General features: G+C 38.5%; 1 protein-coding gene across 2 annotated transcripts; it reads right to left on the reverse strand.

The window, feature by feature from the left end:
- Positions 1-5,723: 5,723 nt before the first annotated feature.
- Positions 5,724-14,283, reverse strand: LOC113165443 (carbohydrate sulfotransferase 6-like). Of its 2 annotated transcripts, none has more exons than XM_026364905.1 (2): positions 13,885-14,283; positions 5,724-8,500 (listed from the first exon to the last, which is right to left on the reverse strand). In XM_026364905.1, the coding sequence occupies exon 2, from the start codon at positions 8,396-8,398 to the stop codon at positions 7,202-7,204; it is 1,197 nt and encodes a 398-aa protein (XP_026220690.1). In that variant the 5' UTR covers positions 8,399-8,500; positions 13,885-14,283; the 3' UTR covers positions 5,724-7,201. The 2 variants fall into 2 exon arrangements, with proteins under 2 accessions (XP_026220690.1, XP_026220691.1); XM_026364906.1 differs by lacking the exon at positions 13,885-14,283 and adding an exon at positions 13,194-13,786.
- Positions 14,284-18,308: the final 4,025 nt, after the last annotated feature.

An 18,308-nucleotide genomic window follows, 5' to 3' on the forward strand; every position in this document is an offset into this window, starting at 1 on the left:
AACAGCAGAAATCTGTTAGATCAATGAATCAGTTTAGTAGTAGTTTAGTAATACCAACTATTGGGTTTTGGGTGTTACCTTTAGTGCTTTTATTTTGAAGTGTGCATTATTCTGAGTTCACTTACAGCTTTGGCCAAATCAGCAAATGAGAGAAACGTCAATCAGTCGAGAGGAGAGAGAGAGAAGCAGCTCATCCCCACTGTCGCATTATCCACCTGCAGGTTCTCCCACAGAGACAGAGAAGCTTGATGGAAATGTTAGGTTCTCTAACTAAGCGTCATTAAACAGTATTATCGCTGCTTTAAAGGAATGGGACAAGTGCATGATGCATGTGTCTGTGTGACTGCAGGTTTCTCACTTTACTCCTCAGCTGCTGTTGTTTTTTTACCTGTTAGGTGAATAAAGTGGAACTTCCGGACACACCTCTCAGGATAAAACCACCGAGCTGCAAGCATCACATTTAAATGTTTCCAAACACACTTCAATGCTGACTTGAAGTTTATACTGTGCATATTGAAAACAAATGACAACATGACAGCATAACATATTATAGACAGTTTATGCTTTCACACTGAGTATCACATGTAGCTCAGCGTCACATCACATTGAACCTAACGTGACATTAGTGTAGTTTCTACAAAGTTAATGCTGGTAGGTTCATAGATTAAATAATGCTGTTTGCATACAGTTCAAATTACTACCAACTACCACTTTAAAATGTAGTAGTACATATATTGTTCTGATTTTCTTCCCTTTTAGCCAGATTTGATTCTTTCTTATTCCTAACTGCCAAACAGTGGTGTGGTGCTTTCTGCAGCCAGTGGAACAGCTGACAGCTTCAACTTCAACTAAAGGAATGAACAGCTCACAAATACCTGTCCTTGGCCCTTTTGTTTTAGAGGAGTTGTGTAGGAGTTAGAGGAGTTTTAACCCAAGAGTCACTGTTACAGAATATTTAGTGTCACAAACGCGCCGCCTGCTGGAAGGCTAAATGATTACACCTCATGCTCTGCAGAGGTGGATCAGCGTCATTTGTTGGTGTGTGGTTATTATAGAAGACAGATGCAGCAGCAGATGAGTGTGTTTTGACCCACTGTAACCACTTTCCTGTTTGTTCCTCTTTGAAGTTAACATGATAGTTATCATGCTGCTCTAGTTTTCAACTTTCTTCCATCACTCCCCATTCCTGAACTCTTGGATGGATGAATAGAGTTCATTTTAAATCAGATGAATGTGCATGGTTATTGTAGTCTTGCTAATCAGAGGTGGCAGGAGTACACAAATTCACTACTCAAGCAAAGGTTAAATTACTTGCCTAAAACATGTATTCAAATACAAATTCACAAATTCAACAAATTCAAATACATGATTTCCAAACACTGAATGTAAAAAAAAAAAAATCCACCTTGTATACACCACTGAATGTTATACTTACAATTGCTGTGCAATTTTTTTCCACCTTCATATTGATATATGTACATATGACTGCTACCTTTTTTTGTGTACCCTACCTCATTTGACCTGCACCCCATGCTGCTACTGTTGAAATTGTTATTTTATTATTTATTCAATTCAATTCAATTCAATTCAATTTTATTTGTAGAGCGCTTTTTACAATTGACATTGTCACAAAGCAGCTTTACACAACCAAAGAACAGTACATGAACAGTGTATGTGTATGAGTCATGGAGTTTATGTTTATATTAAAGCATGCTGCACCAACAGTGAGATGCTTTCAATCTCATTGAACATGTATATAATGCATATTGTATATATGTACATTGACAATAAAAAACATTCATTCATTCATTTATGACTATGTTGACAAATCTTCAGCATTCATTTAATTTCTTCTATACACAAACGAAGCCTTTATAGTAGCAAATAATTCAAATATCAGGGGCTTAAAGAGAATCTTTATTTATTGTAAACTGCTCTCATTTGTGTACTTCCAATAACATGATCCCAGGTCTGGAATTGCTCAATGTCTGGAACAACTGGGATGCTGATGCAGTTGTGGCCACTGGTCTGGACTCTTCAGGAGGAAAGCAGGAACTTGGAACCAGCGGCTGTCTGCTGTCAACTTCTGAAGGTGCTTGCCTCTGGCTGTATCATTCACAGGGTCATTTGCAGAATTTACATACCTTCATGACTCAGTCGTTTAGATCCTAGATCTCTGAAATGCGTGTTTCTACAAACACCTTGAACCTACAGGATTCCGGGTACAGAGGCGAGCACAGTAGTTGAGTCTATCCATAGCATATGTGGTGCCTGCTTTGCCCCAGTTAATGCTGTTAATCGAGGCAGGGAATAGACTGTTGCCTTTTAGGGGTCACTTGGGATCTGGCAAACAGAAAGGCAGTTTGCGCTTTCCCTTCTGCATTCTCTGTGCAGATATATGCCACAGAGCCATAAGCATGCTTTGAGGCATCACAAAAGATGTGGATTTCTCTGTGGTTAGCGTCAGAGTCCATTTCTTCACTGGTGTAGCGTCTTGGTAAGACAATAAGTACATTTTTCAAAGAGGGAAGCTCCCTCTCCCACTTCTGCCACATACAAAGAAGATCTTCTGGGAGTGAGGGACCATCAGTAAATCAGTAAAGGAGGACAGAAATGATCATTCTCCAGTTTGTTTTCTGACAGACGTTAGAGTCACCTTGCTCTTTTAACTACATTTTTATCTTTAAATTTTAAAATATTTAATAAAAATTTCAACAATTAAATTCACAACACATATAAAAATGACAGCACAGAAAAAATGACAGCCCTTTACAGGACTTTGACATGTAAACATACAGATTGCATGAGATGCACCTGTACAAGGGTTTGGATATTATACCTTACACGTGCCCAGTAAATGCAAAACAGCTAAAAGAACTTCTAATAACTAGATTTCTATGGGAGATGCTATTGTCTGAGTGTTAGAAGTGTTGTGAAGTTTATAATCTGCAGTATAATCTGCAAACAAATAAAAACAACAACAAAATGTTGCTGTATTTCTCAGTGTTTGGACTCTTTAACTGGAAGCAAACATATTTCACTAGTAACATGCCTAAGCAAAGAAAAGAACAGTGCCAGATTTCAATACTGTATTAACCTCTTACCTGAAATCAAGAGAGTGCTCCAGTCAGTTCAATACAATACACTGTGGTAAGTCTCTTTGGAAGTTGCAGTGTCTTAAATTTGAGATGTTGTTTCTTCTCATGAAGAATCAATGTGGGAATAAATTTTTCGGACTTGCAAAACCAGCAGTAAGACTGTAGACAGGTTTATACATTTAGCTACGGGTGTCAGAGGAGTCATCTATAATGTGTCATCAGAGATTTCAGATGAACTTAATGCCAGCATAAAAGGAGGAAGAGTTCTCAAAGTTACCTGAATGGGAAACAGAAAGGAGAGAAAATTCTGCCATGCCACTGATGTTCCAAGGAATGAAATCCCACATGAATTCATGCTGGGTTATTGGTGTTTTAACATGTTAGACATTTCAGAGGCCACCTCTCAGGTGCTACAACATAAATATGGCAAATGTGGTGAAGATCATGATATCAAACAGTGTAATGGACCTGTTAAGTATTTTTAATTTTGAAAGAAACTAGAGGGCTGAATTTCAAGTATGTCATTACAATGCTAAGGTAGACCTGGTCCAGATGGTCAGTAATGAGAGTAGGATTTCATATGCAGTAGCAATAAAAATAAATTAGAGATTAAACAGTAATAACTGTACCCAAATAAATACAACAAAGAAATAGCGATCTTACTGCTCAGCAGTGGCTGAAGAATCAGTTGTGTTTACAAAGATGGAATTTGCCTCCGAGGCAAAGTGGATAGTGAAAGAAGTGACAAAGAATAAATCAGATGGTACACAAGAAGTTATTTCAGTGGCACGGAAGTTCCTAGGAATTAGAGATGTTACACCAGAAGAGCTGTACAAGTACATGTTGGGAGTGTCTCTGGCAAATTTCTCAAGATATGTCTACAATATTACAAAAAAGACATTAGTGCAGAGCTTGAGTGAGTCATTGCAGGGTAAAATGTCTGCAGTTATATTATGTTCTCCAGGGTAACTCTGTAGAAACTGAAGGAGATTATGCTTCAACAGTTGTACAAGCTGGTTATTTCAATGGGCTACAGTACACTGTGGGGGAGTGGAACCACAGAGAGAAACTGAGTTCTCTCCGGGTCTGTCTGTCTCTGTATATCGGCCTTGTGATAGACTGACACCCTGAAAAAGTATCCATGTTAACTGCCCCCATGGGGGTCAGTCCCTGTACATATGGAATATGTAGGATGGCGAGATAGTCTCTCCTCAGAGAACCTGGGTTACCATTTAACGTAATGTTTGAACAGCTGTGAAATGAACTAAACTTTACTAACTGTGAAGTTCTTTATCTAGTTCTGAGTTGAGAAGTAAAATGCAAAAAGAACTGGTTCCTAACTGTAAGTTTTTATTGTGTCTTGGGTTGTTTGTGTGTCTACTTCTCCTACTGTGCTTGCAGGCACTGGCCAATAGCTTGTTCCTGTTGCTTTCAATTCAGTTCACCTTATTTATATAGAACCAAATCACAACAAAAGTAATCTCAAGGCAGTTTACAATGTAAGATTTAGGATCTTACAAAATATAACTGTTTACAGAATTATATGGAAAACCCAGCAACACCACTTGAGCAGCACTAGGCGACAGTGGAGAGGAAAAACAACCTTTAACAGAAGACAGGGTGGGCAGCTATCTGCCTCGACCGGTTGGAGTGAATGAAAAGTGGAGAGAGAAAAGAACAGCAGGTAACATAAAACAACAACAACAAGCCAAAACTCTGGACAGGTTGATAGAGTGCCACTGTGCAGTCTGGAAATACACAGCTCAGAGGGTGAGGATACCTGCAGAAAGGTAAAGAGAGAAGGAGGCAAAGAGAAGCACAACAACAGGAGGGAGATGACAAAGTTAATGACATGCAATGGTGGCATATCATTTGGAAAGAAGAGGAACTTAAAATATACTTTACAGAGTACTTCAGTTAAAGTACTCTGGTATACTGTAGCTTGTATTCGAATAATGTTATGTAATTCTGATTAATGAAATGAGGCCACTCAGGCATGTTGAGCTTAGAATTAATCTCAATACCCACTTATTTACAATTTAAATTTAATACAATTTTTGAGTTTGCCACTTTTGGACAATAGATGGAGTCCATGCACAGATGATGTACTATCACTGTCTCACAAACACTGTGAAGTCAGCAACACTTGTAACCAACCTCCATTTACCAGGAACAGAATAAATATAACAAAGGTAACATGTCAATATTTATTCAAGTTAAGTATATCTTATAGTTTTTGCTTCATACAAATACAAATACAAATACATGAACAAACTGGCAGATCTGTCAGTTAAACCCTCTTTAATACAGCAACATTGTCAAGTGACTCTTCATGCAAACTAAATAAATACATTAAAACATATCGAAGTGTTTCATATATTTTACATTGTATAGAGACACACTGACTGTTCAGGCACTTTAAAAAATTCATCTTGGCAATCTTTCCCCCACAACATTTCATTAATTCCAATATGAAAACATTACAAATATCAAATATGTACTTGTGACTCCTTAAGTTAAATAGTCTGCTTGCAATCTCCAAAGAGTGATTTCAACCTTTTCAGCATGATTTGTTTCAGAACAGGGAACACTCAAAGGTTTTAACATTTCAACATTTCTTTCACATCTGGTTTTTCTGCTTTCTCATTTTCTGATTTATTCCGATTATTACCCTTAGGAATTGTAAAATGTTGATATAATTTTCTTAAGAAAACTTCAGAGTCTCGCTGCCTCTACTGAAGACTATTTTTAACAGTCATTTCTTGGTGAGGGAGGTTCCTTTGCCGCTAATCCCGATATATTACATGATGTTCCACTATTGTCTAATGTTAAACCAACCATGTCTCTACAGTTCCACACCCTGTACTATTTATTTTCTGGAATGTGAACCAAATAAACTTGTTTTACAATTTGTTCTTATGCACAAATGATGCAATGCATCAAGGAAAAAGAGTAACTACAAACAACTACAATAAATAACCACAGACAGCTCCTAGTGTGTCAAAATCCAAATGAGAATAAAATCCTTGTTTGTGTAAGAGCTCTAAATAGGACATGAAGTTAACTATGAACCTTGTAAAGCTGATATGTCCCCCTTTTAGACCAACATGAACTAGGTGCTGGTTTTTGGCTGCTGCTAGTGGTGGTTCAGACTTAAATTTGCAAACCTTTCAAGAGCCAGTGATATGTTGAATTTGGTTGTCATAAATTCTAAATTGCTGAAGAGTGGAGCAGAATAAAACATGTAAAAACAGAGCTACTCTGCATGTAAATGCAGAGTCAATGCCTTTAGCTCTCTATCTAGTAGCAAATATATTGGTATCAATCACGCAGCAAATTTAGTAAATGATAAATAGATTGTTATATTTACTGCAAATATTTAGTGGATCTTTTTGGACTCAACAGCCAAGCCCCCAAAATCTAAAGCATGTGCATTGTGGTTCTAGACCAGCAAAGAGGTGCCAGTCTGGAAGTATTTTTATGCATGAGAGCTGGTTCTCTTTTTAACCAGTTACTTACACATACAACAAATGTGGAGCAACATACATTTTGATTGTGGTTTCTGGTCATCTGGTGTTATTTCATTTACCAGACAATCACTAATTTATTATTGTTGCCGTTTGGTGGTGGCCTGGTGTGTATAAAAAATGTATTACAGCTTTTGTGCTAAAAACAGCTGTTGCTTGAAACAACTGAATAACCGATGATGAGTGGTGAAATTCAATCAGCACAGTGAGGTGGTGCTAGAAAATTTAAAAAAATTATAGACATGGATTAATAGGAAAGCAGATTTACAGTTAGGCATACTAAGTAAACATCTTAACACAACACCCTGACTAATAGATACTGACTACTTTCAATACTAGGCTATACTAATTCTGTGTCTACACTGTAAACCTATTAGCCATCATCAATGGGACAGATCCGGCCTTCAGGAAATGCGGCACGACACCCAGATAGAGAGTAAATCCACATTAGTTTCGAGGTACACACTGACTGCTGGCAGCAGTTCCAATAAATATCACTCTTCTGTCCACAAAGACTGAAATGTTTTGTTCCTTTAAAGATAGTCTCTTGATGATAATGTCTTTCTTCTTCATGTTTTAACTTTTTCTTAGATGCTCTGTTTTAGTTGGTAACCAGCTGAACTGATATGGTTCCTGTGGCACCAGCAGATCTATGTCAAGTCTCTTCTGTTCTTTTTCACTGTTAACCATCTTGTACCCAAGCAGTGACATGGCTTCTTTACACACTTCCTGGATGCGTTTGACCTTGCTGTATGGCAGCATGGTACGCCAAGCCTGGGAGACCTCCACAGCGTTTCGAGAAGTGATTTCAAAGGCTTCTTTCTTTGAGCCTTTGCCTTTTCCATGGGTCACCTTGTAGATCCAATCCTCCATCTGCCTGGTCATGTCAAGTCCTACAAACTCATACATGGAAAAGATCTCCCTAAGTGGGTCACGTGCCATGTCCTCATAGCGGACCATTTTGTATCTGCCCTTTAAAAATGGAGGGGGCTTCAGGATGGCCCTCTCATTGATACGCATGTGGCTACGACAGATCTCCTGTAGGACTTGATACTGCACCTCACCTGCTGGAACATTTCTCTGATCTAACACAACAGCATTGTCATTCACAAAGGTGCTGGCTGACTCCTCTCTAGACCGCATCACAGCACGTGGGTCTCGGACCAAGTGGATGATGCGCAGATCTAAGTTTGGATCCTGTAAAAGTGGGTAGAGGGATTCCAGCTCAAAAAATCGCACTTCTTTTAACACCACGTGACTGTAGGTGCCACAGGCCTCCTCCACCCCCTGTAGGCTCGTACCTTTACACGCCTTGTGGCACCGAGTCTGGTTATTGAACTGGGTCCGTGGAGTAAGAGGACAGACTGGAGGTGAGCACAGTGCTCTACTGTGACTCCACATAAACAAGGAGGAGACACTGTGTTGCTCTGGTAGGTAGGCCTCCATCACTGAGAAGTCACACTGGAAGACGCTCTGTAATAGATCCCTCACAGCCATACGGTGTGCTGGAGCACCGGTTTTCTTCAGTTTGGACCACACGTGCCAAGCAGGTTCCATGAGATAGAAGACAGATGGGTGCTGACTGAACACCTGACCCAGCAATGATGAACCTGATCTCCATGATGAAAGCAGCAGGACGTGAACTTTGTTGTTGGAGTCAACAAAGCTGTGGGGACTGACCTGAACATACCAGCTACAAAACAGCACAACTGCTGCCCCCTGCAGGATGACCAGGAAAATGATAGAGTTGAGGTTTACCCTGCAGCGAGGCATGATGAGTACGGATCAGTGTCAGTCTCCGGTGCTCGGTGAGGTTCTCTCTGTGTCTTTTCTTCTCTATAGCTAATTGTTACTTCCTCTGCAAAATTGACAGTCCTGTAAGTGAAAGAGAGAATAAGAGAAATGAATGAAAGGAGAGAGAAATAGTTAGGTTGAACAGCCCGTCAGGATTCTATATGATCTTTTCTTATATTCTCTATTCTACTGGTCATTACTTGGGCTGTTGATATCATTTGTTGCACAATTTGACACTTCGACCTGAGGAACTGAGAGTCAAACGGTCTACCTTACAATTTATGGAGAACCGTTTGCACCTCCTGTTGTACACCTGCACACTTGTTTCAATACATCCACTTGTCTGGTTCTCACTGCAGCACAGAATATTCATGTTTACTGTGGCCAGTCTACAACGCAGTGGTGGCCTCTCTACAATAGCAAGGGACATGAGATCTATTAGTCCTGACTGCTGCCAAGGTTTAGTTAGAAACATAAAGTCCATTCCTTGACCAGGACAAATCAATCATAAATCAATTTAGCATTAACTGAAGCTACACTGATAGGTGTTGTCACAATTTATTTTGTAACAGGAGCCAAGTGCAGAGGCTGAACTAACCACTTGCATTAATATATTACTATATGACTATAAAATTACATAAAATTACACAAGGTCAAATTGTATTTAAAGCTACCATATGTAGTTTAAGCTGGGATGTCTGTCTATGTTTTACATACATAAATAAACAGCAGTCAGGTTCAGGTGAGACAGTATGGTCAAAATGACACGATGAATTGAGATAGTTCTTGTCTTCCGTTTGGGTATGTTTGCCCTTTGACAGTTAAAAGAGAGGGAGGAGGACAGAAGGGGACAGAACTGCAGAGAGCAGCATAATGTTTGCAAAGAGACAGCAAAGTACAGTGATAATAGCAACAAGGCATCTTATTCTCATGCTGATGACATGTGATTATATTTTAATTTAACACTGGTAAGTTATGAACACAGTGACTTTCTTATAAGTAATGGCTTTGTGGTTTATCATTATATTATAAGTTCAGCTTCGAAGTTTTCTTAGACTTATTAGTGGTTCTACTGTAGTTATACAGTTTTTATTTGAAAGAAATTCATCAAAAGTGTAAATCCCTCCTAAAGGTCTGATAGATTTGCCCCTGGGGCAAGTTATGTCCAACATGAAGAGAGGGATGTACTTTTAACATGGGTCTGGGTAAGTCACTTTAAACATGAACAAAGGCAAATACCTCCAAGGAGAGACAGAAGTTTGTGTTTGTTTAAAGACACGTCAGCTAGTGATTGATGTGTGTGTTACCAGAAACCCTTGCAATTACAATAGAAGTAATCATGGGTGTATTACAGGGACAGCTGAGGATAAATATGATAGATTAGAAGACACTGAGTAACACAGACACAGGCTCCTTTTGCTATTGTGTTATTGTGTGTATTTTATTGTATTTACCATATCAGAATTGATATTGAACAATGCCCCTATTAAAGGAAATGTAAACAGTGAATAATAATTACTGAAAGCTGAATGCATTAGAAGAACATTCAAAAATTGAACTTTTAATTGACTATAATTGAGAATGACAGACTCTCCATCTCCTGCCTGTCAAGACCATACAACACTAACAAAGGCAGATCAGGCCACTTTTCAGGTGATACTGATATCTCTGAGTTCAAAGTCTTTGACTTAACATACCATATACCATGCCCTCTAAAAGTTTCCTACGTTTGACATCGTCAGTCAGTTCTAATATGGGCTTGACTGGCAGGTATTACAAGTTATTTCACAACATTATTTATTCCTTGTGCTTCTGCAACGTGATGTAGATGTCATTGTTGAAAAAAGCTGACACGCAAGGCAGTGTCACGTACAATGTTTGAGCAACAAATGTGATCATCTACCTGTATATTACTTTCACATTGACTACATTTCTAGAATATTTCAGGTGCACCTGTTCTAACCACAAAAATATTTTAAAGAAATCAAACTCAAATTGATATTGTTTGTAAGGTAATACTTAATAAGGGAACTAGCAATTATTTTAATAATTAGCTAATATATAATTTGTTAAATTAATAATTTAACCAAATGCTGTGAAATACTTATATAAATTACAATATATACTTATATATATATATATAAAACACATTTACCTAATTGCTCATATACCCAGAGCTCTGAATTTACAATTCAATATGTTACTACTACGACTAAATGTAATGCTTCAATGATGGATTTACTGAAAAGTAAATGTAAAAGTACTGTTACTCTGGTGAAATGTGTAATAAAAAATACTTGTTTAAAAATATACCAAATTAAAAGTAGAAATCGACTCATTTTAAATGTACTTTGAGTAAACATGAGTTTTTGTCCTCTAGGAGAGTGGTTCCTACAAATCACTTTATTTCAAAATGTGGTGAATTTAAAATGCCATGCTTTCATTTTGTACTGTACTGTTCCTGTTGTGCAGATTCTTACTGGCTGCTACTTGACGGAGAATTCAAGTGAGGTCAACAACAAACTCAAATAGCCACCAACACAGCATCTGTTTAACTTTTTAAAGGTTTCCCTTAGAGCAACAACAGACAATGGAGAAATGCTCTGACAAAAACCATAAAGGCTGAGACACTACAGGAACAATTTAATAACCCCAGTTCATTAATGATGTTAATGTAATATGTTTGTGAAATATCTTTGTATGTGTGTTAATTTACTTTTAGTGTGGACCACGATCTACTGATGAACACAGCTACAGCTCAATTTTAAGACAAATTAGGTGAGCAAGCTGCGGCTGTCTCTAGTAACTTAATCTTACACTGAATAATGAAGCTGTCACCTTTTTAGAGTGAAAGTCTAATTTATCTCTTCTTCAACTTCAGTCTCAGCTGGAGACAAGCGAGATTCAGATGAATTTAGGTTTATATTTAGTCCACTTTCATAATTTCTGTTATTACATTTTCAATTTAGGAAATAAATCAGAAATGTATTTTTCTAAGGATGTTCAAGTGGCTCTCAGGCAGAGCTCAACTGGAGTGAGATGATATGATGACCTCATATGATGTTACAAAAATATTTAAAAAGTGTTTCGGTCCTTATGAACAGGTCCTTCCAGTCTTAACAGAACATGTACTGTGTGGTTTTTCTGTCTGAGTCACCTTTCCTCAATTCCCCTGCTGTTAGTTAGCTGCTGCTGGTTCTTGTCTGGTTCGACAGTTTGAAATTAGATTTCTTAATTCTTACACTGTCATGAACTCAATGACTCCTGAAAATCAAGTGATCATAAGGTAGCCTGTACACCGATCCAATCCAGCAGCTCTGCCTTGAATTCTACTTCTACAACGGTAGAATTTCTCAGTTTTTGTTGAAACTGTCAGAAAGGTGATAATTATATTTCTACTCCTCCACCACAAGTGTCTCTGTGGACACTGAACATAAATGCTTTTAGTAGATCTAAGAGGTAATCTGTAGTAAGAATATGCTGTGTTCAGGATGATACTGATTTATACCATGATACACTGATCAGCCACAACATTAAATGTTATTCACCTGTCATTGTATCAGATTAGGGCTGTAACAATTCTCCAAATCCATGATTTAATTGTTTTTTTTCACATTTGATTTCTTATTTATTAATTTAATAAAAAAAACTTTTGCATTTTAGCATAAAATTAAAAACTATTAGTTAATTATCAAAATAGTTTGTACATGATTCTTCCCTGAATCCATCCATTGTTGCAGCTTTATATGATCTCAGCCACATTGCTCAGTCCTACAGGGTACTGCTCCCCGCTTACAGCGTGTACTCATAGTGACTCCATGACCATGTCCCCCTCTCAGTGACACTTCAAGAGTACTTGAAGGTCTGCAGCAAATTTAAATGTGACTATTGAAATTATGCTTCTACCTTCTACATACACCTCATGGACAGTATTCCTGTTGTGGTGCCAATGGTAAAGTGATATAGAAGCCTGTACATAGTGCAACATTTACAGACTCTGACTAAACAGGTTTCAACTATGGAGAAACCCGAGTCATTCACTTTCAGTTCTCTAAAACCACATATCAATATCTTATAATATAAAGTCAGAATTTCTAACAGCAGTAATTCAAGAAACTAATATTTTTGGAATTAGTACTTCCCAGCCTACAGGTGCAGATAATATGGATTATGTTGAGCTTACAGGTAGTTTCACAAAATCACAGCTACCTTTTATTTCAATGAGGAGTGTTTACGCAGCAGAGACTGGCACAATGGGGGGATCCATCAAAATGACATCTGTCACCAACGTACATGCACATTCCTGGTGGTTTACTTTACAATGTTAAGGCTGTATTTTTTTTTTGTTCAATTAAAAATTGTCACAGCCAAACTGATTTCCCTGGTAACTTTTCAGTTGAACAATCCTAGTTGTGTTTCAAACCACTATGCTGTGTCAATAATCAGCTTTTAAAACACACTCCCTCCTTCCCACTGAATTTTCTGGATCAAATTTCACTGTCTCACTACTATATGAAACAACAGACTGTCACCAACACGGTCCATTGTGTTGTTTCAATGTGTGTTTGAATACAGCATATCTATGTATTGGATGTTGGTTTGTATGCAGTAGCTCAGATAAAAGCAGCTGGTTGTATTTGGTTATAAAACTCACATTTGCAACATACTTTATATTGTCACAGTGAAGGTTTCTTGAACTACAGTCTAATAAATAATATATAATAAAACTACAGTTAATTAGTTTTTCTATGTACACAGAGAAGGTGAATCTTACCTTATTTCAGTGTTGGACAGGGCAGTAATTCTAAATGTAATGATGTTGAGGATGTTATTTATAGTCTCCTCTGACATATGCACAAAGAATTCAAATAGCAGGAATGTCACTGTGATGAAATCACATGTTACCACATATTGCATTGCAAACAGCATTAAATGGTAAATGTCAAATGGTCTGCACTTGTATAGCGCTTTTCTACCTAATTGGTACTCAAAGCGCTTTTACAGCATTAATATTTCTCTATTCATAACATTAATCAGGATCTAGTTATTATATGATTTATTGTTATTTTATGAGCTTTTATATCACAGCTAATAAAAGTAGAAATATTCTTGCATGACACAATAACCTTGACATGTTACTTCAAGGTAATTTAGAGGATTTAAAGGACAGATGGGAACAAGCCTAGAGGTGATCTGAGCTCATGCTGCAATGAATTAATTGTGACTTGTGAATCTGTGAAGCAGATTCAAGTCCACAGCACAGCGAGACAACAACCACAGAAAAACTGAGAGGACGGAGACTGAGTGAAGTGGAAATAAAATGAAATGAATGAAAATGAAAATGAAAACTGCAAATGAAAGAAGAGAAAAAGTGAGCAGTGCACAGACCAACAATAGAGACAGGTTTCACATTTCATAACAACCTGAGTGTGTGTAGAAACTATGTACATGTTGATAAAACCTACCTTCATTCAATAATGACTTGCTCCAGGTAATCCTGTCTCCAGAGTGAACAGGAAAAACAAAATGTTTCATCCTTTTATGAAGTCAGAAACCATGAGGCCATCCCACATGAAGCTACATTACGTCATAGTTCAGTATCAGACAGGTGTCACGCTGGTTTTGAAGATCAGGTAAAATGTGGGGGGGATCCGTCATCTGTCCTACTGCTGTGTCGGGGCTCCTGTTGTATCAACACAGTTCTGTCCCTGTGCAGTAGGATGGAGGACGGGTCTACCACCTGTTGACTCTCCTGACTGGTGGGCGGGGCATTCAGGGTATTTCAAGGTAGAGGCGTCTTTGTAGAGCGTGTGGCAGGAATGACAAGACACATCTGATAACCCACTCAAGCTTACCTGAACTATATACTAGAGAGCACGCAGGATAAAAGGTGAGCAACATACTTGCTGAAACAGTTTGGGAGGGGCAAGGAGTGAAATTGTGTCTGCTTTGGTTTGCTTTGGTTCGAAAACAACTTTTAGAAATTAGTTATTGCAGCTTTAAATCTGTAAAAGAGCCATTTGAACCAATAATTGTTATGTCATATCTGCAACCGAAACATATGCACAATCTAATGTTAAAAGCATTAATTATTGGTGCAGAGATTAATTTTAGGATTGCTTGAGCACCTCATCACCACAAGGGTGTCAAGTTACCCACAGTAAATGCAGCAAGTCAACACTGGTCTTACTTCAGTAGTAAAGCCATTATTTGGCCATATGTAGTATATGTAGTCCATAGTAATAGAAAAGAACAGAGTCAAAGACAAATAAGCTGATGTTTTATCTGAAAATTCTATACACCGCCAAAATGTGAAATGTTTCACTGTCGCTGTGGGTGGGTTGATTATCGCAAGTTTTATTTTAGACTGTATTGGTTTATATTTTGGATCTACAGTCATTTTTATGCAAGTGTGTGAAATAAAAGTCCACTCAGGCATGTAGAACTGAAACTCATATCCCACAAGATAAGGACACTTGGTTCATTCATTTTATTTGCTGAGTCAGAATTTAATTGAAAAAAAGCTACTAGTTTATTAAGTTTAACAACTTAAAGACACTGTGAAGCCAGCAACACTTGAAACCAACTTCCAGTCACCAGCAACAGAACAAACATGATAATCTGAATCTTTATTGTCTTATAGTTTCTGCTTCATTAATCAATACAGATGACAAAAGAACAAACTGGCACATCTGTCAGTTGAACAGTCTTTAAGGCAGCAGCATTGTCAAGTGGCTCTTCATGCAAACCAATGGACAATAAAAATAAACACACAGTGACGTAGTACATATGTTTCACATTGTACAAAGACACGTTTACCGTTCCGGCACTTTATAAAATGAGTGGCAACTTTTTTTCCCCGCAACATTTCATTCATTTCACAATGAAAATATTACAAATAACCAGTAGATGCAGGTGACTGCTAAAGTTAATTATTGTCTACTTGCAATCACTAGTGTGATTGTTTTGAGCGCAGGTGGTTCCACAAGAGGTAACACTATTAAAGGTTTTACAAAAAAACAAAACAAAAATCAGAACAAATTATAATAACAGAACTGGTTCAGCTGTAACAGAACTAGTTTTTCATATTGCTCCAATTACCTGGAAGGGTGGTGGCTGAGGCTGAGGGGGAAGAGCAGTCAATTTTCCAATTGTGGGATGGGTGGTTGGATTCTTGGCTATTCCTGTGTCTCAAGTTGCCCCCAGTGAGTCGGGCCAGTGGTGTGGCCCTTTGCCATCACTGTGTGTGTGTGAGTGACTGTGAGCTTCTGTGCAAATGGGTAAATAAGAAGCAGACTAAAGAGCTGTGATTGCCAATAAGTTAGAAAAGGGCTATGTAAGTGCAGATCTGTATATAGATATGTAAAAAGTGTATACATTTCAGACTCAATTTGTTCACAATTGTAAAGTAATATGCATCTTAAATTGATTCCCAGATAAATACAAACTTTCTATCAGTTGGTATGTCAATGCTTGATTTGTAAAATACTTTTTCTAAGGTTAGGAAATTATGCCAACAAGCTACATTTATAGAAACCCTTTATACTCAGCTAGCTGGAAAACTCAAATGTTTTTGGCAGACATGAACAAAGATTTCAATTCTAAATTGATTCTACATCTTTGATTCTATATCAACTGTCCACAATTCAGGAAATCAAATGGAAGCTAATGTCAAGAGCAACACACCTTGATAAAGGACCAGCATGGGTTCCTTTTAACACAGGCTAGAGAGAGCATAGATTTACATCATCAGGTCCACATCCAATATACTGTAAGTCTCCACTTTCACAGCAATGAAGTGTGTACAAGTGTTGCACCACGGACACAATTATAATAGAAATGTTTTAATTCTTGTTAAAACTGAATAAAGACCATTTATCAGAATCAGAATCAGAAACATTTTATTGCCAAGGGCATTTTACAGCACTAGAAATTTGTCCTGATGTTAGGTGCAGACATAGAATAGAATAGCAGGAAAAACAAACAAACAAACGTAAATACGCATATTCACAGTCGGTTGGGAGGGGGGGATTTGTGCAGAGGTTATCTGGGGGGAATTGGGGAACTGTTCAGCAGGCTGACAGCAGCAGGGAAGAAACTGTTCTTGTGGCGTGAGGTCCTGGTCCTGATGGACCGGAGTCTCTTGCCAGAGGGGAGAGGCTGAAATAGTGCATGGCCAGGGTGAGAGGGATCAGCTACAATCCTGGATGCACATCTCTGGGTCCTGGAGACGTACAGGTCCCGGAGTGATGGAAGGCTGCAGCCAATCACCTTCTCGGCAGAGCGTATGATTCGCTGCAGCCTGGCCTTGTCCCTGGCAGTGGCTGCAGCAAACCAGACTGTGGTGGAGGAGGTGAGGATGGATTCAATGATGGCAGTGTAGAAGTTGGTCAACATCTGCTTTGGGAGGTTGTACTTCTTCAGCTGCCGCAAGAAGTACAGCCTCTGCTGAGCCTTCTTGGTGAGGAAGCTGATGTTCTGCTCCCACTTGAGGTGGGTGATGGTGGTGCCCAGGAAACGGAAGGACTCAACAGAGGTGACCGGGATGTTACAGAGGATGACAGGCTGGAGGGGGGCTGGGTCTCTTCTGAAATCCACTATCATCTCCACTGTCTTGAGAGCGTTGAGTTCCAGGTTGTTCAAGCTGCAACATGACACCAGACGGTCCATCTCGCTCCTGTAGGCTGACTCATCTCCATCAGAGATGAGGCCAATGAGGGTGGTGTCGTCTGCAAACTTCTGGAGTTTGACAGACTGGTGTCCAGATGTGCAGTTGTTTGTGTATAGGGAGAATAACAGAGGAGAGAGGACGCAGCCTTGGGGGGATGTAGTGCTGATGGTCCGGGAGTCCGAGACATGCTTCCCCAGCCTCACGAACTGCCGTCTGTCTGTCAGGAAGTCTGTAATCCACCTGCACAGTGAGTCCGGCACGTTCAGCTGAGAGAGCTTGTCTTGGAGCAGAGATGGAACAATAGTGTTGTAGGAAGAGCTGAAGTCCACAAACAGTATCCTGGCATAGGATCCTGGGGAGTTCAGGTGCTGGAGGAGGAAGTGGAGAGCTATGTTTACAGCATCGTCTACAGATCTATTGGCCCTGTAGGCGGGGCTGTAATGTCCTTGAGGTGGGACAAGACAAGACGCTCAAAAGACTTCATGACCACAGAGGTCAGGGCAACGGGTCTGTAGTCGTTGAGTCCTGTGGTTTTTGCTTTTTTAACAATAGGGGTTATAGCTGAGGTTTTAAAACAGACTGGCACATGGCAGGTCTCCAGTGAGGTGTTGAAGATGCCTTTAGGTCTCTATCTAGTATAAACTATGTTGATATCAATCACACTGCAGTTAAAAAAGTCTAATAAAGGATAGAGTGATTTTTACATTTACAGCACATATTTAGTTGATCTCTTTGGTCATGATAGTCCAGCCCACAGCACCTGACGCAAACGGATCTTGGCTCTAGATCATTAAATAAATGAATGATCACTCAATCCTAAAAGAACAATTCCTGTAAAGTAAATATCTTACATCTGGAATCAGATTTACAGTTACTCTAAATAAATACCTTAATTCACTTTCTAGATAAATAAATACTACTACTTTCATTACTAAAATACACAAATGGTGTTTCTACACTGTAAACATGTCACATTTTTGATAGCAACTGATATGCTCCTATTTTGAAGCTGGGAGCTGTCTAAACAGCCTACTGTACATGTTGGCTTTGGACGTCAGTTGATCAGTCAGTCTGTGGTTGAACTCATCAAATACTTATACAGCCAATAACATATAATATAATATAATATAATATAATATAATATAATATAATATAATATAATATAATATAATATAATATAATATAATATAATATAATATAATATAATATAATAACAAA

Source organism: Anabas testudineus, chromosome 6 (genome assembly GCF_900324465.2).
Source record: "Anabas testudineus chromosome 6, fAnaTes1.2, whole genome shotgun sequence".
In the NCBI taxonomy this organism is placed as follows: Eukaryota; Metazoa; Chordata; class Actinopteri; order Anabantiformes; family Anabantidae; genus Anabas; species Anabas testudineus.